The 27391-nt window shown below is 45.0% G+C and overlaps 1 protein-coding gene and 1 pseudogene across 2 annotated transcripts in view; both read left to right on the top strand.

Moving 5' to 3' along the window:
- The first annotated feature begins 2523 nt into the window (after nt 1–2523).
- LOC115831384 lies at nt 2524–2606 on the top strand (annotated as a pseudogene).
- Nucleotides 2607–4316: 1710 nt separating this feature from the next.
- The window catches only part of SMN1 (survival of motor neuron 1, telomeric), a 32057-nt gene continuing 8982 nt past the window's right edge, over nt 4317–27391 (top strand). For both annotated transcript variants that reach the window (XR_004026805.1, XM_003266038.2), the window contains exons 1-5: nt 4317–4559; nt 23111–23182; nt 25619–25738; nt 26588–26788; nt 26945–27097. Coding sequence is in view for 1 of the 2 variants with exons in the window: in XM_003266038.2 (XP_003266086.1) it covers nt 4479–4559; nt 23111–23182; nt 25619–25738; nt 26588–26788; nt 26945–27097 (627 nt within the window). In the remaining variant the exon portion in view is untranslated. The remainder of the gene's footprint in view (nt 4560–23110; nt 23183–25618; nt 25739–26587; nt 26789–26944; nt 27098–27391) is intronic.

Below are 27391 nucleotides of genomic sequence, written 5' to 3'. Positions count from 1 at the left end.
TCTCCGAGTAGCTGGGACTACAGGCGCCCACCACCACGCCCGGCTAATTTTTTGTATTTTTTAGTAAAGACGGGGTTTCACTGTGGTCTCGATCTCCTGACCTCGTGATCCACCCGCCTCGGCCTCCCAAAGTGCTGGGATTACAAGCGTGAGCCACCGCGCCCGGCCTAGATATTTTCAATAAGAGGATAAAAGTTCATTTCCCCATACTTTGCTAACATCAAATGTTATTAATTCCTAATAGTTTTGCCAAACTGAGAGGAAAATGGTATGTTAGTTTTTCTGGGTTTTCTTTCTTTTTAATTTTTTTTCTTTTTTATTCATTGCAACACTATTCACAATTTTTTTTATTTTTTATTTTATTTTTTTTTTTTTTGAGACAAGGTCTCCCTATGTTGCCCAGGCTGGTCTTGTACTCCTGGGCTCAAAGGATCCTCCTGCCTTGGCCTCCCAAAGTGGTAGGATTACTGGCATGAACCACTGTGCCAGGCCCTGAAATGTTATCTTAGTTATTAATTTGTAATTCCTTGGCTCTAGAGGTTGGGCATCTTCTCAGATCTCTAGTGGACATGGATTTTCTTTTTGGTGAACTGTCCAGTTTTTCTCTCTGCTTTACAATCTTTATTATATGCACTCTTCACGTATACATACTACCATTTTTTTAGTTTGGTTTTCAAACAGCGTATTGCTCTGTTGCCCGGGCTGGAGCATGGTGGCAAAAACATGGCTCACTGCAGCCTTTGACCTCCTGGGCTTGAGTACTACTCCTGTCTCAACCTCCTGAGTAGCTGGTACCATAAGCCCACATCACCATGCCCAGCTAATTTATTTTTATAGAGATGGGGCCTCACCATGTTACTTGGGCTCAGATGATCCTCTCCCACTCAGCCTCCCAAAGTGCTAGGATTACAGGCATGAGCCACCATACTTGGCCCATTTTTTTTTTTTTTTTTTTTTTTGAGACAGAGTCTTGCTCTGTCTCACAGGCTGGTGTGCAGTGGCACGATCTCAGCTCATTGCAACCTCCACCTCCCAGTTTCGAGTGATTTTTGTGCCTCAGCCTCCCTAGTAGCTGAGATTACAGGCATGCACCACCATGCCTGGCTGACTTTCATATCTTTAGTGTTGTCATGTTGGCTAGGCTGGTCTCAAACTCCTGACCTCATGTGATCCACCTGCCTCGGACTCCCAAAGTGCTGGGATTACAGGTGTTAGCCACCACCCTGACATTATTTTAAACTTTTGTTTTATCATGAGAGAGTTCCAGGAGTCACTGAAGAGAGATGTTTGGTATGAAAATTACATATGCAAAAAGACTGATTCCAGTACATGAAATTCAGCATTTACATTAAGTGCCTTCAAATATGGTAAAATGGTTTCTTTTGGCAGTTTACCTCATTATGTTTTGAATGATTTGTCTATCATATGAAATAACTTTTATAAATATAGTAACTCAGGCCTGGGCACAGCAGCTCAGGTGGGAGGACTGCTTAAGCAACCGAGTTTGAGACCAGCCTGGACAACATGGGGAGACCCCTTCTCTCCCAAAAAATAGCTGGGCATGGCAGCGCACTGCTAAAGTAAACAGAGTTTCTTTGGTGAGTGATTAAAATGTTCTGGAGTTAGATAGTAGTGATGGTTGCACAACCTTGTGAATATATTAAGGTTTCCACTCCGCCATTCAGTTGTACTCTCTAAAATGATTAATTCTATACTACGTCAATTATATCTCTAAATAATAAAAACAAAAAGAAATGGCTGGGTGCGGTAGCTCATGCCTGTAATCGCAGCACTTTGGGAGGCTGAGGCAGGCGGATCACAAGGTCCGGAGTTTGAGACCAACCTGACCAACATGGCGAAACCCCGTCTCTACTAAAAATACAAAAATTAGCTGGGCATGGTGGCACACGCCTGTAATCCCAGGTACTCGGGAAGCTGAGACAGGAGAATCACTTGAACCTGGGAGGCAGAGGTTGCAGTGAGCCACTGCACTCCAGCCTGGGCGGCAGAGCGAGACTCTGTGTCAAAAAGAAAAAATTTAAAAAACAAACAAAAAGAAACCTGGTTCTATATTTTGTTTAAATTTCTTTTTTTAACCATCATGGAATATGTCCATGTAATTTGTTTAAATTTTGACATCAAATGCAATTGTGAGAATTTTTATGATTGAGAAAAATCTAAGCAAGCTTTATAAAAACACTTTTTTTTTACTTTTTTCCTGAGACAGAGCCTCACTCTGTCATCCAGGCTGGAGTGCAGTGGCGCGATCCCAGCTCACTGCAACCTCCGCCTTCTGGGTTCAAACAATTATCCTGCCTCAGCCTCCTGAGTACCTAGGATTACACGTAGGTGCCATCATACCTGGCTAATTTTTGTGTTTTTATTAGAGATGGGGTTTCACTATGTTGGCCAGGCTGGTCTCAAACTCCTGACGTCAAGTGATCTGCCCGTCTCAGCCTCCCCAAGTGCTGGGATTACAGGTGTGAGCCACCGTGCCTGGCCTTTTTGACTTAAATTATCTTGATCCTTTCATAGTTCATGACTGTGATAATTGGGTTTTCATGTTTATGTGTGAAATGTACCTTTGGCACATTACTCTCCTGAAATGAGATTTAAAATTTTTTTTTGTCTTGTGACAATTTAACTTTTTCGACATATAAAAATTGTATATATGTATTTGTTTGAGATGGAGTCACACTCTGTCACTCAGGCTGGAGTGCAGTGGCGTGATCTTGGCTTACTGCAACCTCCGCCTCCCGGATTCAAGAGATTCTCCTGCCTCAGCCTCCCAAGCAGCTGTCATTACAGACCTGCACCACCATACCCGGCTAATTTTTGTATTTTTAGTAGAAACGGGGTTTCACCATGTTGGCCAGGCTGGTCTCAAACTCCTGACCTCAAGTGATCCACCCACCTTGGCCTCCCAAAGTGCTGGGATTATAGGCGTGAGCCACTGTGCCAGACCCCTAAAAATTGTATATATTTAAGGTGTACAATTTGATGTTTAGATATACATTGTGAAATGATTACATTCCACATATTACCTCTACATAGTTACCATTCTTGTACACTTGGTCAACATCATCCCATTCTCCCCTTCCTCCACAGATATTTCTTGTATACTATATAGAAGCCAAGGGTATTTTGGCGGAAGCGCTCAAAGTTCCTTTGGTGGACTTAAATATATATATATACTATGTACATGTAAGCCATTTAGCAACCCTAGATGCTTGAGGCCAGGTGCGGTGGCTCACACCTGTAATCCCAGCACTTTGGGAGGCCGAGGCGGTCGGATTACGAGGTCAAGAGTTCAAGACCAGCCTGGCCAACATGGTGAAACCCCGTCTTTACTAAAAATACAAAAATTATCCGGGTGTGGTGGCGGGCGCCTGTAATCCCAGCTACTCGGGGGGCTGAGGCAGGAGAATTGCTTGAACCCGGGAGGCGGAGGTTGCAGTGAGCTGAGATCGCACCACTGCATTCCAGCTTGGGTGACACAGCAATACTCTGTCTCAAAAAAAAAAAAAATAATAATAGTGGAGGCTGGGCGAGGTGGCTCACACCTGTAATCCTAGCATTTTAGGATGCCAGAGGCGGGCGGAATATCGAGCTCAGGAGTTCGAGACCAGCCTACACAATATGCTCCAAACGCAGCCTCTACAAAACATACAGAAACTAGCCGGGTGTGGTGGCGCGCCCCTGTGGTCCTAGCTACCTGGGAGGTTGAGGCGGGAGGATTGCTTGAGCTCGGGAGGTCGAGGCTGCAATAAGCCGAGATGGCACCACTGCACTCTGGCGACAGAGCGAAACTCCGTCTCAAAACAACCAACAAATAAGGTTGGGGGATCAAATGTCTTCTAGTGTTTAAGGATCTGCCTTCCTTCCTGCCCCCATGTTTGTCTTTCCTTGTTTGTCTTTATATAGATCAAGCAGGTTTTAACCCAGTAGGAGCTTACCATTTACTTTTCCAATGGGGGGGGATATCTACACACACACACACACACACAAACACACACACACACACACACTGGAGTTCGAGACCAGCCTAAGCAACATGCCGAAACCCTGTCTCTACTAAATACAAAAAATAGCTGGGCGTGGTCGCAGGCCTATAGTCTTAGCTACTGGGGAGGCTGAGGTGGGAGGATCACTTGAGCCCAAGAAGTCGAGGCTGCAGTGAGCCGAGATCGCGCCGCTGCACTCCAGCCTGAGTGACAGGGCGAGGCTCTGTCTCAAAACAAACAAACAAAAAAAAAAAAAGGAAAGGAAAGATAACACAGTGAAATGAAAGGATTGAGAGAAATGAAAAATACACGCCACAAATGTGGGAGAGCGATAACCACTCGTAGAAAGCGGGCGAAGTTACTGCAACCGGTCCTCCAGGCCACCGTGCTGTTCCGCTCCCAGAAGCCCCGGGCGGCGGAAGTCGTCACTCTAAGAAGGGAAGGGGCCCCACGCTGCGCACCCTCAGGTTTGCTATGGCGATGAGCAGCGGCGGTAATGGTGGCGGCGTCCCGGAGCAGGAGGATTCCGTGCTGTTCCGGCGCGGCACAGGCCAGGTGAGGTCGCAGCCAGCGCAGTCTCCCTATATGCGCTCGCAGCACCCTTCTTCCGGCCCGACTCCTTCCCCAGCCGCGGGACAGCATCAAGTCGATCCGCTCACTGGAGTTGTGGTCCGCATTTTTCTACGTCTTTTCCCACTCCGTTCCTTGCGAACCACATCCGCAAGCTCTTTCCTCGAGCAGTTTGGGCTCCCTGATGGCGTTGAGTGGAGGCCCTGCCGCGACTTGGCAGTAGCTTATTTTGTTCACCCCTCTCTGGCTGGTGTGGGGGAGGTGAGGGCATTAGGCCAGGGTGAAGCAGGGGAACCACTTAGAAGTCTGTTAAGATGATCTGAACTTTAGATCAAGATGTTATTAACAGAGTGTAAGTATTTGGATTCTGGATATATTTTGAAATCGGAGGCAACAGGTTTTTCAGATAGATTCGATAACGGAGGTTATCCTGAATAGTTGAAAAGATAAAGTTGCTTTTTACTGAGATGGGAAAAAGAAGATTGCCAGTAGAGCAGGCTTCTCAGGAGTTCAGTCTTGGGCATAGCATGGTAGGGGTGAATTTGACTGGAGTGAGTTGGAGAGTGGGAGAAGAGAAATCCGAGGCAACATTTGACCAGCCTAGGCAACATAGTGTGACTCCGAGTCTGCAAAAATTAGACGGGTGTTGTGGTGCGCGCCTGTGGTCCCAGCTACTTGGAAGGTTCAGGCCTTGGAAGGCTCAGGGAGGTGGGGGCTGCAGTGATCTGTGATTGCGCCTCTGCACTCCAGCCTGGGCGACAGAGCCAGAGCCTGTCTTAAAATAAACGGCCGGGCGCGGTGGCTGAAGCCTGTAACCCCAGCACTGTGGGAGGCCGAGGCGGGCGGATCACAAGGTCAGGATATCGAGACCATCCTGGCTAACACAATGAAACCCTGTCTCTATTACAAATACAAAAATTAGCCGGGCGTGGTGACGGGCGCCTGTGGGGAGGCTGAGGCAGGAGACTGTCATGAACCCGGGAGGCGGAGCTTGCAGTGAGCCGAGATCGTGCCACTGCACTCCAGCCTGGGCGATAGAGCAAGACTCCGTCTCAAAAAAAAAAAATAATAAATAAATAAAAAATAAACAAAAACATCGGTAGACCTATTTCAAGGAATTTTATTTAAAAAGAATTTTTTTAGAGACAAGTTCGCTCCCTGTGGCCCAGGCTGGAGTACAGTGGTGTGATCCTAGCTCATTGCAGCATTGATCTCTTGGCCTCAAGCGACCCTCCTGCTTCAGCCTTTGGAGTAGCTGGGACTAAAGGAGTGAGCCACCACGAAATTTTATTATAAATGGAGGGTAGAGAAATTGGGCAATAAATGGAGGGGGAAGTGAGTTAAGAGGAATTTTAATTGTGTGTGTGTGGTTTTAAGAGAGGAGGGTCTTGCTCTGTTGCCCAGGCTGCTGGGGTGCCAGTGGCGCAATCATGAATCACTACAGCCGTGGATTCCTGGGCTCAAGCTATCCTCCCACCTCTGCCTCCCAAAGTACTGGGATTACTGGTGTGAGCCACTGCACTAAGATAGGAGCAACATGTTTCAGCATGTTTGTAGATTGATAGGAAAGATAAGAATGGGAAAGTTGATGTCGGAAAGAAGAGAATTGCTAGAGCAATGTCCTAAAGTAGGTAAGAAGGGATGGATTTGGCCTTTGTTGGAAACATTAGCGGTTCTTTTGGTGACAGCTATATAGTTACACATCTATGATATGTGAATGGGCAGATAGGATGGCAGGAGATTTTGAAAGTTCTGTTGATTCTTACTGTTGTTCTCTTAGTGAAAGAAGCGAGGTTATCAGCTAGGAGCTAGGATGGGAGAGGAAAGAGAAGATGGGAAGTAGATAGTTCTTTAGAAGAGTGGGCAAGGGTTGGACTAGGGAAGTTTAGTGGAAATATTGCTAGGCAACATAAAGGGCCTGCTTGAGATTCGTGGTCATGAGTTGAAGGAGAGGAGAGCAGACAGCAGGATTGTGTATGAGGGCACCCACAGAGTAAATGGAGAGTTGAAATTAATACAGTTGTAGTTTTACCATGTGGATATGAAGAAGTGAGGGGGAGAAGTACAAAGGAGTTATCTTAATGATTGACCACGGAATTTAAGCTGGCTAAGAAAGGAAGTGAGAAGCCAGGCACGGTGGCTCACGCCTGTAATCCCAGCACTTTGGGAGACTGAGGTGGGTGCATTACCTGAGGTCAGGAGTTTGAGACCAGCCTGGCCAACATGGCAAAACTCCATCTCTAATAAAAATACAGAAAAATTAGCCAGGCATGGTGGTGGGTGCCTGTAATCCCAGCTACTCAAGAGGCTGTGGCAGGAGTATCCCTTGGACCCAGGAGGTGGAGGTTGCAGTGAGCCAAGATCATGCCACTGTACTCCAGCCTGGATGATATAGTGAGACTTCACCTCAAAAAAAAAAAAAGAAAAGAAAGGAAGTGAGGATTTTAAGACCCTGAGAGACAGTTTAAAAAGTGGGAGGATCGGCCGGGTGCTGTGGCTCACTCCTGTGATCCCAGCACTTTGGGAGGCCGAGGTGGGCAGATCCCAAGGTCAGGAGTTCGAGACCAGCCTGGCCAATATGGTGAAACCTTGTCTCTACTAAAAATACAAAAATTAGCCAGGCGTGGTGGCACGTGTCTGTAATCCCAGCTACTCGGGAGGCTGAGGCAGAAAAATTGCTTGAACCTGGGAGGCAGAGGTTGCAGAGAGCCGAGATCACGCCATTGCACTCCAGCCTGGGCAACAAGGGCAAAACTCTGTCTTTAAAAAAAAATAAAATAAAAATAAAGAATACAAAAATCAGCTGGGCGTGGTGGCGCGTGCTCATCATCCCACCTACTTGGGAGGCTGAGGCAGGAGAATCAGTTGAACATGGGAGGCGAGGCTTGCAGTGAGCCGAGATCGCGCCACTGCACTCCAGCCTGGGCGACAGAGCAAGACTTGCCTTGGAAAAAAAAATTAGCTGGGCATGGTGGCAGGTGCCTGTAGTCCCAGCTACTAGGGAGGCTGACGCAGGAAAATCGCTTGAACCCGGGATGTGGAGTTTACAGTGACCCGAGATCATGCCACTGTACTCCAGCCTGGGCGACAGAATGAGACTGTCTCAAAAAAAAAAAAAAAAACTGGGACGATCAATATATTGGCAGTCCTAATGAAGTGGAATGATTGTCCCCATTAAACCACTAGTAGGAGTAAGTTGCAGAGCCTAGAAGGTGATGGTTAAGAGAGTGGGATTCTTGAAACTGCATTTATGGAGAGGTTGTGGTTATTGGTTATAATAAATAAATACAGTTGAAGTGAGTGAGTAGCTGAGATTTGGGGATGTATCAGTTCATTCTCACAGTGCTACAAACACATACCTGAGACCAGGTATTTATAAAGATAAGAGGTTTAATCAGCTCACAGTTCTGCTGCCTGTACAGGCTTCTCTTGTGGAGGCCTAAGGAAACTTTACAGTCATGGTGGAAGGTGAAGGGGAAACAAGCACAGTCTTCACATGGCCAGCAGGAGAGAGAGAGAAGGGGGAAGTGCTGCATACTTTAAAACAACCAGATCTTGTGAGAACTCTTATCAGGAAACAGCACTTGGGGATGGTGCTAAATCAGTAGAAATCACCCCCATGATCCAGTAGCCTCCTACCATGCCCACCTCCAACACTGGGGATCACAATTCAGCATGAGATTTGGGTAGGAACACAGAGCTACACCACATCAGGGGATGTACAAGATTGTGGTGGAGAGGAGTTTAGATACCTGTAAATACAGGGTAATTGAAGAGATCATCTACATGGATATTTAAGTCACCAAAAATTATGACAAGAGTAGTGTTGGAGAGAGAACTGCGACGTAAACATTAAGGAATGAGGAAGAGTGACTCGGGAGGCTGTAGATGACTGCAATAGGAAACGATAATAGACTGTAAGTCTGGTGACAAGATTTTCCTTCTTTCTTCCCCCCGCCCCGAGACAGGGCCTCTTTTTGTTGCCCAGGTGGGAGTGCAGTGGCACGATCAGGGCTCACTGCAACCTCCTCCCAAGCTCAAGGGATTCTCCCACTTCAGCCTCTCAAGTAGCTGGAACTGCAGGTGCTGACCACCATGCCCGGCTACTTTTTGTTAGGATTTTCAAGGCTGGGAATTTTGAGAGGGGAATGGAGGAGAATAATCTGGAAGTGCAAGTAAGGAACAGGGAAGATTTTTTTTTTTTTGAGACGGAGTCTGGCTCCGTCGCCCAGGCTGGAGTGCAGTGGCGCGATCTCGGCTTACTGCAAGCTCCGCCTCCTGGGTTCACGCCATTCTCCTCCCTCAGCCTCCCGAGTAGCTGGGACTACAGGCTCCCGCCACCACGCCCAGCTAATTGTTTTTTGTATTTTTAGTAGAGACGGGGTTTCACCGTGTTAGCCAGGATGGTCTCGATCTCCTGACTTCGTGATCCGCCGGCCTCGGCCTCCCAAAGCGCTGGGATTACAGGCGTGAGCCACTGCGCCGGCCGGAGCAGGGAAGATTTCTTCCCCACGTCTCCAATAGGTACAGTGATACGAAGAATGTGGAGGAGAAAAGAGGAAACATCTATCATTTGAGATGGCTGCAAAAGGAAAAGGCATCCTCAAGGAGCTAGATTTTACTTAGAGCAGGAAATGAAGGGATGATTCAGAGGTTAAAGAGTAGGATTTTATTAATTACTCAAGGGAGCACAGTGGAAGTTTCAGGAAGTGGTAGGAGAAGGTAGAAGATGGCAGGGTGTTGGGAATAATTTGAGAAATCTGAGCTACTGGAAATGACTGAGAATCAGATATAAAGACAGTCCTGATGGTCTGTTCTGACTGCCGTTGCTGTGTAACGAATCTGCCAAAACTTAGTGGCTTGAAACAACAAAGAACATTTTATTATCTCTCATCGTTTCTGTGGGTCAGGAATTTGTGAGGGCCTTGCTGGGCAGTTTTCGTGCGGCTGTCTCGTGGTTGCACCTACATAGTTGCTAGAGCTACAGTAGCTGGGGACTGAGCAGCTAGGGATTGGCAGGCTATCTCTTTTTTTCATGTAGTCTCATGAAGATTTCTTTATGTGGTTTCAATGCGTGCGCTGGTTTGGATTTCCTTATAGCATGGTGGCCTCAGTTGGATTGCTGTTTTGTGATCCTTCTCATGCCTCCTTGTCCTGTCCCCAGACAACCACTGATCTACTTTCTGTCACCATAGATTAGCCTGCATTTTTAAGAATTTTATAAACGTGGAATGATACAGTACCTTTTTTGTCATGTTTCTTTTACTTATCATAGCTATTTTGATTTTCATCCATTTTATTGCTGAGTAGTATCCAATTGCATGTATATACTATACTGTATTCATTCGCTTGCTTGTGAACATTTGGGTTTTTTCCAGTTTGGGACTGTTAACAAGTAGAGCCACTATGAATATTAGTGTATAAGATTTCGTATAGCCAAGGCTGGCAGATCGCTTGAGCCCAGGAGTTTGAGACCAGCCTGGGAAACATGGTGAAACCCCTGTCTATTTTTATTTTAAAATTAAAAATTTTCTATAAAACAATTTTAAAAAAGACTTTGTATAGACATACATTTTTCTTGAGTGAATACTTAGGTCTCAGGGTAGATGTATTTTAAGTCTTTAAGGAGCTGTCAAACTCTTCCTCAAAGTGGTGGTTGTACCATTTTACTTTTTAATATAACAGAGATTAATTGAGCAAAGAACAATTCAAAAGTTGGACAGCCACCACAACTAGAATAGGTTCAGAACAGCTCCCCCATTTTACATTTTGACCAGCAATGTATGAAAGTTCCATTTGCTCAGTGTCCCTGCAAACACTTAGTATGGTCAGTCTTTTTAATTTTAGGCATTATAATAGATATAGTGGCTTCTCGTGATTTTAATTAGCATTTCCTAATGACCAGTGCTGCTGTTGATCATTTCATGAGTTTATTTGCCATCCATATATCTTCTCTGGTGAAGTGTCTGTTCAAATCATTTGGGTTGTTTTTTGTTTTTGTTTTTTTTTTTGAGACAGTGTCTCACTCTGTCACCCAGGCTGCTGTGCAGTGGTGCAATCACACAGCCTACTGCAGCCTCCACCTCCTGCGCTCAGTCTTCTTGTCTCAGCCTTCTGAGTAGCTAAAATTACGAGCACGCACCACCATGCCTGGCTAAGTTTTTAAAATTTTGTAGAAACGAGGTCTCACTATGTTGCTGGGCTTGTCGTGAACTCCTGAGCTCAAGCAATCTTCCTACCTCAGCCTCCCAAAGATTGGGATTGCAAGTATGAGCCACTGCACCCCGCCAACTTACCCATCTTTTAATTGAATTTTTTTGTTGTTGCGGTTTGAGAGTTCTTCATGTTTGCTGGGTGCAATATCTTTATCAGATAGGTAACTTGCATGTATTTTCTCCCGGTTTACACTTTGGTTTTTCATTTTGTTAACAACGTCTTTTTAATAACAGAAAATCTTAATTTTGCTGAAATCTAATTTTTCAGTTTTTTCTTTGATGGTTTTGAGAGAGGAGGGAAAAAGAGATTAGGTAGGCCGATAGTTAGACAGAGTCCTTGGTAGAACTTCCCTTCTAACAAAAAGCAGCCCAAGAAATCACTTCTCTTCTAACAAGGAGCAGCCTGGAAGATTGGGCTGTAAACATGGGTAAGGAAGCAGCTCTGGCACAGAGGGGGAGCTTCCTGGGTAGTCAGCAAGCTTCACATAGGTACGGTGGGTCCCAGTAAACACAGTGGACCTTAGTACATACTCAGATAAGGAAGCTGGAAGCTTGTTGTGGGTTGTTGGGGATGCCTGCAGCTGCATGGAGTGAAAGGGGTACCTGGGGCCAGGCACGTCCACCATGGTGGCTCCACCTCCCCTTATTTAGCACATGCACAATAGGAAAGAGATAAGCAATGTGGAGTAGCTCAGGCCAAGGACCTGCCTGCATAATAAAAGGTTAGAGTGGGGGCTGCCAGAGATTCACGCGCTATGCAGATGGCACACCTGGTCCTAATTGGTTTTTTTGCTCCCTATGTAGATTGAAAGAGTAGCTCTGTAGGCTCAGACTTAAGACCACGCCACACCGGTTGCAGTCAAGAGATCTTTATTGGAGGAATCCAAGGGAGAGCCGAAGCGGAAGGGAAGACAGAGAGCTCTGCGGCCTCCGTCTTTTATGCCCGGGGACGTTACGTGGGGGTTGCTGGTTGGCTGAGGGGCTGGGCCTAGGCGGAGGCGGGAAGGCGTGACCTCTGGTTGGCTCCTTTTTGGCGGGCCTGTGTTGGGGAGGAAGAAGAACCCGGAACCAGCGCCATTAGGGTGCTCCTGTTACCTAACATTCCTCCCTTTTTTGTTTCTTAAGAAGTGGGGAGATGGGCGTTGCCGTTCGTCTGGCTACTTCCTGCTGAACGGGGGCGTCGTGGGGGAGGGGTATGGGAGGACTGCAGGGGCACAGCAGGAGCAGGAGGCTAAGTAGTAGGGCGCTGTATATGAAGACTTCTTCGGCCTTGAAATCCATGAAGGTTCCTTGAAGGTATAAGTCATCTAGGGCTGAGGGCCAACCGAAGGGTAGGGAGGGGTTAGGGATGAGCCAGGAGTCGTGGTGGAGGGTCTGGAGAAGCTGCATGAAGCGGGTTGTCTGGGGTCTGCGTGGCTTGGCTGCTGAAGTCTGTGACATCCTTTTGGTGGCTAATCCTCTTCGGTGGCTAAAAGCTGGTACTGTCTAATGAGAAGCTGGTTAGAAGTTTGGTTAGAAATGGAGGAAATCTGCTGCCGCATGAATCTGACAAGAAGGTTACAAATGCAGGGCCCAAAGGCAAGTAACAGCAAGATGGCTGCCACGGGACCTAGAAAGGGAAGAAGCCATGTTGCCCAACTCCAGAGGTGGGTATAAGAATTTGAGATGCATTGTCTGATCTCAGAAGCTTTTTCCTGTAAACGCCGGGCAGCATCTCGTACTATCCCTGACTGGTTAGTGTAAAAACAACACTCTTCCCCTAAGAAGGTGCAGAGTCCTCCTTTCTCAGCAGTGAGGAGGTCTAGGCCTCAGCGATTTTGGAGAGTCACTGCTGCTAAAGAGTCTATTTGGGATTGTAGAGTAAGCATAGATTTCTTTATTTCTTGTAAACTGTCTGAGAAATCCTTTGAGAGTGTGTGGTAGTAGGATAATGAAGTTGATAAACCAGCTCTTCTGGTTCCTGTAGCAGTGGCCATTCCTAACCCTATAAGTAGGGGTATTAGTTGTATGGCTCTCCACTGACGGACTTGAGCTTTGAGGTCTGATTTCCCGGGGCAATGTTAATGTGGGGGCTTAGAAAGACTAAGGTGCAGGTGCCTGTCCAGTTAGTGGGGAGGCAGATATAGGTCGACATTCCATATAAGAAGAATATGCCTTGGCTGGGTAGACAGAACTCCTTATGTATGTTAAAAAGGTGTGGGAGTTTGTTGTTTTCATTTTCCCATACTCCTAGAGTACTTGCTAAGGTAGCTCCAGTGAGCGGCTGGAAAGGGGTGTTGGGAGCAAACTGAGTGGCTCCCTGTGTTTTGTTTTCCCATTGGAGAAAAAAAGTTTTGTATCTACTAGGAGCCATTCGAGAGAGCGATTGAAAGAGGGGATGAGAAGGCACTCACTAGTGGTGGGGGCGGGTGCTGCTGCAGGGAGTCCAGGGGTTAATGGTCATGCAGGGAGTATGTCTGCCATCACAGAACCTGGACTGTTTGTAGAGCAGGGAGGAGGTGATGATTTTGGGGGGCCCAGAGAAGCGGACAAGCTGTTTGAATGGAGCTGTTTGGGTGACTCGAAAGTTACTATGATCAATTGGGGCTTGAAGTTGTAGGGGGTAATTACACTGATGAGGTGGTAGGTGTCCTAGAGGCAGGCCAGATGACAGGTTGCGTTGGATACATAAAGGGGCTTGGAAAGTTAAAATAGTATTTGTGGTTACAGGGCCGTGTATGGGCTTTTCATTGCTTGTGTAATAGGTGAGGTTGGAAATGTAAGAACGTAAAAGTTGGGTTGCACGTCCTGTTACGGTATCTTTGGTCCTATCAGATATGGGGAAGTCGGCTAATGATTGCATGTTTAGAAGTTGGAAAGGGTCTTTTCTTTCATAACGAGGGTGGTAGGCCAAGTTGGTGAAGACCCAGTTTTTTGCGGGAATGGGAGTGGCAACATAGCCAGAGGTTGATAGAGAGATACACAGCCAACAGTCATTTGCCAGGGAAGGATTGGACTGGTTTAACAGAGTGTGAGTTAAGTTGAGAGTCTTGTAGAGGTAATTAGGAGCTAGTGAAAGGGGAGGGGTGGTTGTATGAGGTATCCAAGGAAGTAGGAGGGATACATAGGCAAAGAGCAAATAGGAAGTTAAAGAGGGTGCTCTGGAAAACGAGATCATTTTATCTAGTCTGAGTTCTTTCACTTATCTTTTTTAAGGAGGAAGCGGTCGTCCCTCAGGATCAGTGGTAGGAGCCTTTTTAGTCTGGGATGTTTCTTTCCGAAATAGGAGGTGCAAGTCCTTCAATGGTTCGCAGGTGTCTTGGGATTCCTAAGCTGATGATCCTGCAGGTTCCTCAGGGGATATCCAAAGTTTAACTCAGGTGTGGTGAATAACTTATGGGAAAAGAGGTGGCCTGAGAAAAAACATGATAAAGGCGGGGTAGTCGTTGGACGTATGGTCTGGCCTCCTACCCCGACTATGGGAGGGCCAGAGGTGGAGACAGCGCCCCAAAATTCCCGCAAAACCGAGAAGGTAGCTCCAGTGTTGAGAAGGAAAGTTACAAGGCGCCCATCTACCGTGAGAGGCACCCTGGGCTCCTGTGCGGTGATAGTGTGCGTCGGGGGAAGAGTCCCAGGGCCCCGTCAATCATCAATGGCCAGTCCTAAGAGATCGGAGGCGGGGCTAGGGTCTGGCCCAACCCCGCTCTGGGAGTTGGGGCAGTTGACGGCCCAGTGACCAAGCTGGTGGCATTTTGGACATGGCTTGTGTGGAGGCCTGGGATTAGGGCACTCATGAACCCAGTGCCCTTCTTTGCCTCACTTGAAGCAGGGCCCAGGGGGCTGATGGTGGGCAAATAGTGGCTTACGGTCGCCAGTGTCTATAGCTGGCCGAGTAGGGGCTCGGAGAGCTTGAGCCAGCATTTGACACTTTTGCCTCCTTGCCTGCTCATCACGGTTATGGTACACCTTGAACGTGGTGGCCAAAATCTCGGTCTGCGGGGTGAAGGGGCCTCTGTCTAGCTTCTTTAATTTGGCTCCAATGTCTGGGAAGCTTTGCGCGAAAAAATGGGACATGAGAAGCTGCCTGCCATCGGGGGCTTCTGGGTCTATGTTAGTGTATTGTTGAAAGGCCTGTGTAAGGCGGTCGAGAAAGACGGAGGGGTTTTCATGTTTCTCTTGTACGATTTCGTGAAGTTTTTCAAAGTTGACTGCCTTTTGGGCTGCCCTGCGGAGGCCAGTTGCTAGGCAGGTGGCGAAGTGGTCTCGAGCAGCAACGCCATTTGGGGAGTTGTAATCCCAGTTGGGGTCTTGCTCGGGGACGGCCTGCGCCGCTGTGGGTAGGGCTGGGGGTAGTCTGGTCAACTTGGTCTGCATAAGTGCGGGCTTGCTCCTAGACCTGCCTGCGCTTCTTGAGAAGGAGGGTGTTAGAGAAATTTTGATGTAAGAGGCGGAGTTAGAAGTGTAAGAGCCTAAGCGTTTGTAAGTTAGCCACAGAGAAGGGAACATGGACACGAACAATGCCTTCTGCCCTTGCAGCTTCTCTAAGAGGGGCGAGGACGGAAAGGTGTGATCTCGAACGAGTGGTGGGAGGGCTGAGCGGCGGAGGGGAGGGAGCTGGAGAGGTTGCGGAGGAAGGGGAAGGTTGAGGTTTACATGGGGGGCCGTGGACATAGGGGATCTCTTCCCATTTTCCTGTTTGCTCACAATATCCAGAGGCCTATAAGTGGGCCATTTATTTTGGTTATTTAAGGGGTATGTAGGCGTTTTGGTTTGAGGTCAATTGCTAGGCCTAGGGCTGACAGATTATTTAAGAGGCACTGTAGGGGAGAGTCAGCCGGCAGGGATGCGGAGCCTCCTATTGTGGGGCTACGAGAGGATATGCAGTGAGGGCTAAGTAGGGCGTCCCCTAATAGCCAAACACTGCGATGTAACTCAGAGCTTCCGGTTTGGTCGTCACCAAAGCGGAAGGACTAAGGGGCCGACTATGGCCAAGGACCATGGGCCACCTGGTACCAGGATTTTCGGAGCGAGAAAGGGAAGGGACCCAGGCCGGAGACGCGAGGAGGAGAGGGAGAAAATTCCGTTCCCTGCAGGCCGAGGCGGAAGTGAATGATGGGGCCTACCACTGCCGTAGGGGCGTCTGGCAAAATGTGTTTGTCACGGGAGTGGCTACCGTCTGGCGATTTGCCTGAGAGGTAGGCCCGGGAGGGGAAAACTTACCGAGATGAGGCCGGTGGTGGGGGAAGAGCTCAGCGAACAGGAAAATGGGCGAAGACTGACCGGGGCCTGGTCTGAGCCTGAGAGGGATTGGGGTCCCACCAAAGGCAGGGAGTCCCAATCCGAGTCACGGCACCAATGAAAGAGTGGCTCTGTAGGCTCAGACTAAGACCACGCCACACTGGTTGCAGTCAAGAGATCTTTATTGGAGGAGTCCGAGGGAGAGCCGAAGCGGAAGGGAAGACAGAGAGCTCTGCGGCCTCCATCTTTTATGCCCGGGGACGTTACGTGGGGGTTGGAGCACCCTAATGTAGATAAGATACCCCCTTCCCATTAGCTCATTTATAAAAATGCTTGCATTTCACTGTGGAATGGCAACTCTTTTCAGGACCCCTCTCTGTAGGAGGGAGCTATTCTCTTTCTTTTGCCTATTAAACTTCTGCTCTAGCCTCACACCCTTGGTGTGTCAGCGTCCTTGATTTCCTCGGCGTGAGACCAAGAACTTCGGGTGCCACCCCAGGCAACAAGGGCATTTCAGTTTGTTCTTTTGTTATAGGCAATCCATGATCACAGATTTTTCTCTTGTTTTTTTTTTATACAGTTTAGAGTTTTAGTTTTACACTTAGGTCTGTAATCCATTTTGTGTTAATTCTTATATATGGCTCAATGTAGGTGGAAATTTGGTTTGTTTTTGCATAAGGATTTCCAATAGTTTTACCACCATTTCTTGAAACTACTATGTTTTCTCTATTAAACCACATTTGTAACTTTAGTTAAAATCAATCATATATATCACAGGACTATTTCTGACTCTCAATTCTGTTATGTTGTCTATTAGTCTATATTAATGTCAGTACTACACTTTTAATTACTATTGCTTCAGAGTATGTCTTGTAAACCAAAAATAAAATTATAGGCCCCCCCCCTGCACAACCAACTGAATGGACCCATCCTCTCAGCCAAGGGCATTCCAAAATTAACCTGAAATACTAGTTCAAGCCATGATTGGAAGGGGGGGTTGGACATGTCTCATCACACCCTCCTCCCTTTTGGAATTACTGATAGAACAGACACTTAAAGTCTGAGAAGAAACATTTACAACCTACCCTCTCTGAAGCCTGCTACCTGGTAGCTTCATCTGCATGATAAAACCTTGGTCTCCACAACCCCTTTTGGTAACCCAAACATTCCTTTCTGTTGATAATAACTCTTTCAACTAGTTGCCAATTAGAAAATCTTTAAATCTTCCTATGACCTAGAAACCTCCCTACCCCCACTTTGAGTTGTCCCGCCTTTCCTGACAGAACTCATGTACATCTTACATATATTGATTGATGCCTCATGTCTCCCTAAAATGTATAAAACAAAGCTGTAACCCGCCACCTTGGGGACATGTCATCAGGACCTCCTGAGGCTGTGTCATAGGTGCGTCTTTAACCTTGGCAAAAGAAACTTTCTAAATTGATTGAAACCTGTCTCAGATACTTCTGGTTTACAATCTTAAAGTTAGATAATGTAAATTGTCCAGCTTTAGTTTATTTTTGTCCTTAGTATTTCCGTATAAATTTTAGAATCAGCTTTTCAATTTAATGTACTACTTTTCTCTTAGATCCACAATTAAATATATTTGATGCTAACAATTCTGTTTTATGTTTTTTGGGGTTTTTTTGAGGCGGAGTTTCGCTCTTGTTGCCCAGGCTGGAGTGCAGTGGCGCGATCTCGGCTCACCACAACCTCCACCTCCCAGGTTCAAGCAGTTCTTCTGCCTCAGCCTCCAGAGTAGCTGAGATTACAGGCATGTTCCACCACGCCCAGCTAATTTTGTATTTTTAGTAGAGACAGGGTTTCCTCATGTTGATCAGGCTGGTCTCAAACTCCTGACCTCAGGTGATCCACCCACCTCGGCCTCCCAAAGTGCTGGGATTACAGGCGGGAGCCACCATGCCTGGCCAGTTCTTTTATTTTTAAAACCCAAGTTTCCCTGGTCGTATCTTGGTTGGGTGAAGCTTATTTTCAATAGATTACCCTGGAAAGGCTAGTGAGTACAGTATTCTTCTACATTTTAAACTTTTCTTAGTCTTGCTACTTCAAGGACAGCTAGGCTGCATGTAAAATTCTTGGCTCATACCTTTTCCCCATAAATTTCTATGAGAAAGTCTAATGATAACTGATTTTCTTTATCTTGTAACTTAGTCTTTTTGCTTAGAGGCTCTGAGGATGGGAGGGGGTTCTTCCTCCCATCCCTAGGAATTTTTCTTTTTTTTAAATTCCTAACCACTAGACCACCAGGAAGATTGTTTGTTTTGTTTTTATTCTTCAGGGACCCCATTTATACATACGTTAAATAAATACTGTTTGCCAACTTATCAACCATTTTGCTCTTTATTTATTTTCATTCCCTTGGTTCTTTTTCATGGCTTTGCTTTGGTGCTCCCTAGATTTTCAGTCAGATATATTTGTCCTTGGGTACCTTGTAATCAGTGTTACCTTTTCTTCTGTCGCTTTGTTTTCTGTTCGTTTTGGAATTACTTGTTTCCTGGTCTGGCAATAACAGTTGAGATATGAGGAGTTTGAGTTGCCATCTGTCTATGTATCTTGCTTTAAGACTGCACTCTTCTATTGATATCAGTGTCCCTGATTTTGTATTTATTTCTTCAGGACCACCCTTCATTTTCTACTGTTTGCTTCCTTTTTTTTTTTGAGATGGAGTCTCATTCTGTCACTTAGGCTGGAGTGCAGTGGTGTGATCTTGGCTCATTGCAACCTCTGCCTCCTGGGTTCCAGCAGTTCTCCTGCCTCAGCCTTCCAAGTATGTGGGACTACAGGTGTGTCCCACCATGCCCGGCTAAGTTTTGTATTTTTAATAGAGACGGGGTTTTGCCACATTGGCAGGCTGGTCTCAAACTCCTGATCTCAAGTGATCCACCCACCTCTGCATCCCAAAGTGCTAGGATTACAGGCATGAGCCGCCGTGCCCAGCCTCCCCCCGCCCACCCCCCTCTTTTTTTCTTTGGAGACAGAGATTACAGGTGTGAGCCACTGGACCCAGCCTGTTTTTATTCCTTTTGCCAAATCTCCAAGGAACATCTTCCCTTCCAAGTGGGAATGTAACCTTAAGTCAGTTAACCTCTTTGTGGTTACTTTTGTTACCTGCAAAGTGACTTAATGATTTTAAGTACTTTTTTTAAATTTTGACACAGGGTCTCACTCTGTCACCCTGGCTGGAGTGCAGTGGCACGATCTCTGATCTCCACTCACTGCAATCTCCTCTTCCCTGGTTCAAGCGGTCCTCCCACCTTAGCCTTCTGAGTAGCTGGAACTACAGATGTGAACCACCACACCCAGCTAATTTTTGTACTTTTTGTACAGATGGGGTTTTGCCATGTTGCCCAGGCTGGGATTATTAAGTACTTTTTATCATACAGCAAGATTGACATTTTATATTGGAATACATTTATCTCTATATAATGGAGATTAACAGGAAAATGACAAGGCTGGGTGCAGTGGCTCATGCCTGTAATCCCAGCACTTTGGGAGGCTGAGGTGGGAGGATCACTTGAGGTCAGGAGTTTGAGACCAGTTTTGCCAAGATGATGAAAGCCCATGTCTACTAAAAATACAAAAATTAGCCCAGCTTGATGGTGGGCGCCTGTAATCCCAGCTACTTGAGAGACTGAGGCAGGAGAATCACTTGAACCTGGGCGGCGGAGGTTGCAGTGAGCTGAGATCGTGCCACTGCACTCCAGCGTGGGTGGCATAGCGAGACTCTTGTCTCAAGAGAAAACAAAACAAAACAGGAAAATGACAAAAAGTAATATTACAACTCAGTGAATTTTATAACAAACTTTTTTGGAATTCATTGACTAATACTGTACCAAATCCAAAATACTCTCTAGAATACCAAATCCAACTCTACCCGATAGTATAAATTGGATTCTATTTGCACTTGTCTCACTAATCCCTCATACAATGTGTTTTATTTTTTATTGAAGTAAAAAAATTTGTCATTTTAGCCGTTTTTAAGTATATAGTTCAGTAACATTAAGTATGTTCATGTTGTTGCGCAACAGATCTTTGGAACTTTTTCGTCTTGCAACCTGAAACTCTACCCATTAGCAAATCCCCATTTCTCCTTACACTTAGCCCTTGGTAGTCATTTTTTTTTTTTTTTTTTTTTTTGAGACGGAGTTTCGCTCTTGTTGCCCAGGCTGGAGTGCAATGGCGCGATCTTGGCTCACCACAACCTCTGCCTCCCAGGTTCAAGCAGTTCTACCTCAGCCTCCCGAGTAGCTGGGATTACAGGCATGCACCACCACACCCAGCTAATTTTGTATTTTTAGTAGAGATGGGGTTTCTCCATTTTGAAGCTGGTCTCGAACTCCTGACCTCAGGTGATCCACCCACCTCAGCCTCCCAAAGTGCTGGGATTATAGGCGTGAGCCACTGCGCCTGACCCATTCTTTCTTTTTTTTTTTTTTTTTTGAGACAGAGTCTGGCTCTGTCCCCCAGGCTGGAGTGCAGTGGCACCATCTCGGCTCACTGCAAGCTCCGCCTCCCGGGTTCACGCCGTTCTCCTGCCTCAGCCTCCCAAGTAGCTGGGACTACAGGCGCCCGCCACCATGCCCTGCTAATTTTTTTGTATTTTTAGTAGAGACAGAGTTTCACTATGTTGGCCAGGATGGTCTCGAACCCCTGACCTTGTGATCCACCCGCCTCGGCCTCCCAAAGTGCTAGGATTACAGGCTTGAGCCACCGCGCCTGGCCCATTCTTTCTAATTCTATAAATTGACTACTTTAGTTACCTCACGTAAGTAAATTCTTATAGCTAGTGTGTTTTATTTTTGCTTCCATGCCTTTTTTGTTGTTGTTGTTCATGCTGTTACTTGGAATGTGTTCTATTTTGTCTACCTATGGAAATCCTATTGGGTTTTTTTTCTTTTGGTTTTTTTTTTTTTTTCCAGACAAGGTCTCAATTTGTTACCCAGGCTGGAGTGCGGCGGCGCCATCTCCCCTTCCTGCATCCTCAACTTCCTGGGCTCAAGTGACCCTCTCGCCTCAGCCCCTACAGGTAGCTGGGACTATAGGCATGTGCCACCATGCCCAGCTAAATTTGTTTTTTTTGTTTGTTTGTTTTTGTGACAGAGTCTCACTCTGTCGCCCAGGCTGGAATGCAGTGACACAATCTCAGCCCACTGCAATCTCTGCCACCCGGGTTCAAGCAATTCTCCTGCCTCAGCCTCCCAAGCACCTAGGATTATAGGTGCCTGCCACTGTGCCAGCTAATTTTTGTAGTTTTAGTAGAGATGGGGTTTCACCTTGTTGGCCATGCTGGTCTCGAACTCCTGACCTCTTGATCTGCCCTCCTTGGCCTCCCAAAGTGCCGGAATTATAGGCATGAGCCACCACGCCCGGCCAAAATTTTTGTATTTTTAGTAGACACAAGGTTCTTACCCTGTTGCCTAGGCTGGTCTGGGAGTCCTGGACTCAAGCAATTCACCTGCCTTGGCCTCCCAAAATGCTGGGATTACAAGCCACCATGCCCGGCCTAAATCCTGTTTTTGTTTTGTTTTGTTTTGTTTTGTTTGTTTTTTGAGACAGAGTCTCGCTATGTCTCTCAGGCTGGAGTGCAGTGGCACAATCTTGGCTCACTGCAACCTCCGCCTCCCAGGTTCAAGTGATTCTCCTGCCTCAGCCTCCCAAGTAGCTGGGATTACAGGCATGTGCTGCTATGTCCAGCTAATTTTTGTATTTTTAGTAGAGACAGGGTTTCACCATGTTGGCCAGGCTGGTCTCAAACTCCTGACCTCATGATCCACCCACCTCAGCCACCCAAAATGCTGGAATTACAGGCGTGAGTGGTTTTTATTTCTTAGGCCGGTTTCCTCCATATGATCTTTCAGTATACATTAATTTCTTTCCTTTTTAATTAAAATACTGTTTGTATTTCACATTTTGATGTTTAAGATTTGTTTTATATTGTTTTTTGTTTTGTCTTGTGTGATAGTCTTAAATCCCTAGTTAGATAATAACTGGAGAGTACCATGTTTCTATATATCCCTCAGTGACTTGCACAGTGCCAGTAGATAGTGCTAAAAAATTATTATTATTATTATTATTTTGTTATTGTTGTTGTTGTTAGACAGTGTCTTGCTCTGTCACTCAGGCTAGAGGGCAATGGGATGATCATAGCTTACTGCAGCCTCCAACAACTGGGCTCATGTAATTCTGCTGCCTTAGCCTCCCAAGTAGCTGGGATTACAGGCATGAGCCACCATGTCTGGGCAAAAATATTTCCAGGTGCGGTGGCTCATGCCTGTAATTCCCACACTTGGGAGGCCGAGCGAGGCTGGAGGATCGCTTGAGCCTAGGAGTTCGAGACCAGCTTGGCTAAGATGGCGAGACCCCATCTCTACAAAAAATTTTAAAAACTAGCCAGGCATGGTGGCATGGACCTATATTCTCAACTACTCAGTGGGCTGAGGTGGGAGGGTCATTTGAACACAGGAATTTGAGGGGAGAAAAAAAGAGAGAAAGAGAAGTGAAGGAAGGAAGAAAGGAAGGAGGGAGAGAAAGAAGAAAGAAACAAAAGGAAGGAAAAGAAAAGGAAAGAAAGAAAATTGGTACCAGGAAATGGCAGGAAAGGGAAATGGAAGTAAAATAATAATAATAATAAAATGAAAATTGTTTAGTCACTGTTAACAATTTGTATCCTTATAATCTGGAAACATTATAATTTCAAAAGAAAAAATGTTCTTTGGATCATAGGTTCTGAGGTCAGAACAGCCTTCCCATAGTCTAGATGAAGTCAAGTTTTATCTGATCTTAATTGAAATAAATGTAGCTGGCCTTGAACAAATCTACTCATGGTATGTGGATAGGAATTAAATTGTAGGGGCGTTCACTTTATGGCATTCATTCTTAGAACATTTACCTATGTCTAGCTTTTGGAGTAAAGTCACGTAACCTCTAAGCAGGTAAGTTTCCTGTGGCTTTATTTAGTATTTTAAATACTCGTTTTCAGTGTAATTTTGTTATATGTGGATTAAGATGACTCTTGGTACTAAGATACATTTTCTGATTAAACCTATCTGAACATGAGTTGTTTTTATTTCTTTCCCATTCCAGAGCGATGATTCTGACATTTGGGATGATACAGCATTGATAAAAGCATATGATAAAGCTGTGGCTTCGTTTAAGGTGTGAAATGCTTGCTTAGTCGTTTTCTTATTTTCTCGTTATTCATGTGGAAAGGAATTGATAAGATACAATGAAGTGTTAAAGTACATGTTATTCAGTTTTCATTTTGAAGATTAGATGGTAATATAAGTTAGTTAAATCAGGTGATATCTTCCTTTAGAAGTTGATAGCCTATATATGTCATCCTCTTTGTGGAGGCAATTTAAATAAAATTTAAAACATTTATTCCTGGCTGGGTATGGTGGCTCACTCCTGTAATCCCAGCACTTTGAGAGTCTGAGGTGGGTGGATCACCTGAGGTCAGGAGTTTGAGACCAGCCTGGCCAACATGGTGAAACCCCGTCTTTACTAAAAATACAAAAATTAGCCAAGCGTGGTGGCACGTGCCTGTAATCCCAGCTGCTTGGGACACTGAGGCAGGAGAATCGCTTGAACCTGGGAGGCAGAGGTTGCAATGAGCCAAGATTGCACCACTGCACTCCAGCCTGGGCGATAGAGTGACACTCCATCTCAGAAAATGAACAGAAAATGTATTCCTTTTAGTATTTTTACATTGTATCAAACTATAGAAGTCCTCTAATTGAGATTAATAGGAAAAGGACAATCTGAATTATAATTTTAAACATTTAACAAGCATTTAGTAAAATAATGATGAAGATAAATAGCATTAGTACAGCAATTAATACTTGTAGCATGCTGACAGTGCTCTGTGTGCTTTTCATATATTAAATTGCTCTAATCCCAAATCCTATAAGTTGGGTATCAATTCAAGTGTTCCTATTGGGTAGGAATATACAGTTCTTTTAGGAAATGTAGTATGGTTTTGTGTCTCAAACAAGACACTTATACAGTTGGCCAACATCATCACCTTCTCCACTCTCTGAGATGTTTAGTCTTACTGAGCACTAAATATGGGTCATCAATAGTCCAGACTACCTTGAGCAAACAGAGCATATACTCATACAGTGTATAAACAGCACCAAGCATACAGAATTCATGTCTTTCTCATAGTTACTCTTGTGACATGAGCTAAGGATCAGACCTCTATGTCACCTTTGTAACTGATTTCTAGATTTTTTTTTTTTTTTTTTTTTTTGAGATGGGGTCTTGCCCTGTCACCCAGGCTGGAGTGTCGTGGCGTGATCATGCCTCATTGGAGCCTTTAACTCATGAGCTCAAACAATCCTCCTACCTCAGCTTCCTGAGTAGTTGGGACCACAGGTGTGTGCCACCACACCCAGCTCATTTTTGTATTCTTTGTAGAGATGCAGTCTCACCCTTTTGCCCACGCTGGCCTGGAACTACTGAGCTCAAAAGATCCCTCCGCCTTGACCTCCCAAAGCGCTGGGATTACTGGCAAGAACCACTGCACCCGGCCTCGATATTTAAATGTGCTTTCCAGTATACACCGAAACTAGAAGTCAACTAAAGAAGAATTACCAAGAGAGTTCTATAAAATAGAGATTGAAATGGGGCTCAATGTGGGATGGGTTGGTGATATTGCAGGGAGAAGTAATCTGAGTAAAGGAGGAAAAGAACTGATTTGGGAAAACGATAGTTTTAGTAGTGAGTTTGAGTATGAATTAAGTTGAGATTGAATTTGAATTAAGTTGAGGTTGAGTTTGAGGTATGAATTAAGATGCGAAATTAATCATTGGAAATGTTAGATTGAGAAAAGTCAGAGCTGGATTAATAGCTTCAGAAGTGTGTTTGCAGACTGTTGCAACTAAAGTAATAAGAATAGATGGCCTTGGCCGGGCACAGTGGCTCACATCTGTAATCCCAGCACTTTGGGAGGCTGAGGCAAGCAAATCACGAGATCAGGAGTTCAAGACCAGCCTGGCCCACATGGTGAAACCGCGTCTTTACTAAAAATACAAAAATTAGCTGGGCACGGTGGTGCACGCCTATAATCCCAGCTACTCGGGAGGCTGAGGCAGGAGAATCACTTGAACCTGGGAGGTGGAGGTTGCAGTGAGCTGAGATCAGTGCAACTGCACTCCAGCCCAGTGACAGAGTGATACTCTGTGTAAAAAATAAAAAAAAATTAAAAAAAAATAGATGTCCTTAAGAAGGATGGCCAGCTCTTATTGGGAATGCCTAAACCTAAGGCTTGATCAGAAGTAATAAAACCATTGGGGCCCTACATTGCTATGACATCCAAAGGGCCATGAATATCGTAATTAACAGGGTCTAATGTAACAGAGAGGTTGAGAGCAAGGCGATTTGATTAAAAGGGTCTTTAGAGTTGATAATCAGATGTATGATGCCTTTAAGAGCAGTTTTTATAGTGTAGGGGGTGGTCAAAAGAGGAAATAGATGCTTTCTGAAGTGACAGAGCCTTGAGACTAGCTTATAGTAGTAACTGGGTTATGTCATGACTTTTATTCTGTGCACCACCCTGTAACATGTACATTTTTATTCCTGTTTTCATAGCATGCTCTAAAGAATGGTGACATTTGTGAAACTTCAGGTAAACCGAAAACCACACCTAAAAGAAAACCTGCTAAGAAGAATAAAAGCCAAAAGAAGAATACTGCAGCTTCCTTACAACAGGTTATTTTAAAATATTGAGATTTAACTTCAAAGGATGTCTCGTTAGTCCATATTTAATAGTGTAAAATGTCTTTAACCTAAGTGATTAGTACAGTGTTTCTGTTGACATATAATTATACAACTTCAAAAGCAACTATTAAATTTTCTGTTATTTAGGAACATGCATGTTAGTCATGAAAGTATAAAGAATTAGATGGGAATGATAAATGCTAAAATCAGGACATGTGTTCCATTTGTGAATGGAAGGCAGGGAGAAGGTGCCGTTTGGAAGGAGTACCCAAGAGCCGTAAGCTGAATTGGCAGTGTTTTACATCTTAAGCTGAGAGATAGATTTTTTTTTCCCCTTTTTCTTCAAAAACCCTAAAACTGTTAATTCCAAGGAACCCAGAAGTCTAGGTAGATTATTTCTGGTAGTTAAAAACAGTAGTCCTGAAAGCTGAATATTTTGGTGTCTTTTGAGCCAACTTTAGTTTCATCATTACCAAGGGGGAAGAGAGCTAACAGTTGATAAGCACTTACTCTAGGCCAGTCCAGAGTGCTGGGCACCATATGCATTTTATCTCCCTCCTGCTATTCACAACAAATATGGGAGGTGGTTTATATTATAGCCATCTAATAAGATGGGGAAACTAAGACTCAAAGAGATTCAGAAACTTGTCCAGGATTATAAAAGTGAGAGAGTTGGAATTCAGATTTATATATTTAGACCCCAAGCCTTTCTCATTACATCATTTTGCTTTCCTAATCTCTACCCTCCATCCTTCACCTCCCCACTGATCAAAACAAGATAATAGTTTGCCCTCTTCAAAAGAAATGTGTGCATGTATGTATCTTTGATTTCTTTTGTAGTGGAAAGTTGGGGACAAATGTTCTGCCATTTGGTCAGAAGACGGTTGCATTTACCCAGCTACCATTGTTTCAATTGATTTTAAGAGAGAAACCTGTGTTGTGGTTTACACTGGATATGGAAATAGAGAGGAGCAAAATCTGTCTGATCTACTTTCCCCAATCTCTGAAGTAGCTAATAATATAGAACAGAATGCTCAAGAGGTAAGGATACAAAAAAAAAATTCAATTTCTGGAAGCAGAGACTAGATGAGAAACTGTTAAACAGTATACACAGTTGTCAGTTTGATCCACTGAGGCATTAATTTTTTCTTAATGACACCCTTATAACAAAAACCTGCATATTTTTTCTTTTTAAAGAATGAAAATGAAAGCCAAGTTTCAACAGATGAAAGTGAGAACTCCAGGTCTCCTGGAAATAAATCAGATAACATCAAGCCCAAATCTGCTCCATGGAACTCTTTTCTCCCTCCACCACCCCCAATGCCAGGGCCCAGACTGGGACCAGGAAAGGTAAACCTTCTATGAAAGTTTTCCAGAAAATAGTTAATATCGGGACATTTAACCTCTTTGTTAACTAATTTGTAGCTCTCCCATGAAACTTTTGTAGCTTAAATACACAAGAATTTTTTGAAAAGGAAATAAGATAATGATGCAAAATAGTTAATTTTTTAAAAAAATGTTAGACACTGCAGCGGATGCAACAAAATACTTTATATGAAAGATTTATCCAGTTGACTTTTGTGGAGTATTAGGTATTAGACTAATAATTAGTACACTTACTTAAGTTAGAAAGTATAATAATGC

This window comes from Nomascus leucogenys, chromosome 18 (assembly GCF_006542625.1).
Source record: "Nomascus leucogenys isolate Asia chromosome 18, Asia_NLE_v1, whole genome shotgun sequence".
Lineage (NCBI taxonomy): Eukaryota > Metazoa > Chordata > Mammalia > Primates > Hylobatidae > Nomascus > Nomascus leucogenys.
This window is presented reverse-complemented; position numbering and strand designations above follow the sequence as displayed.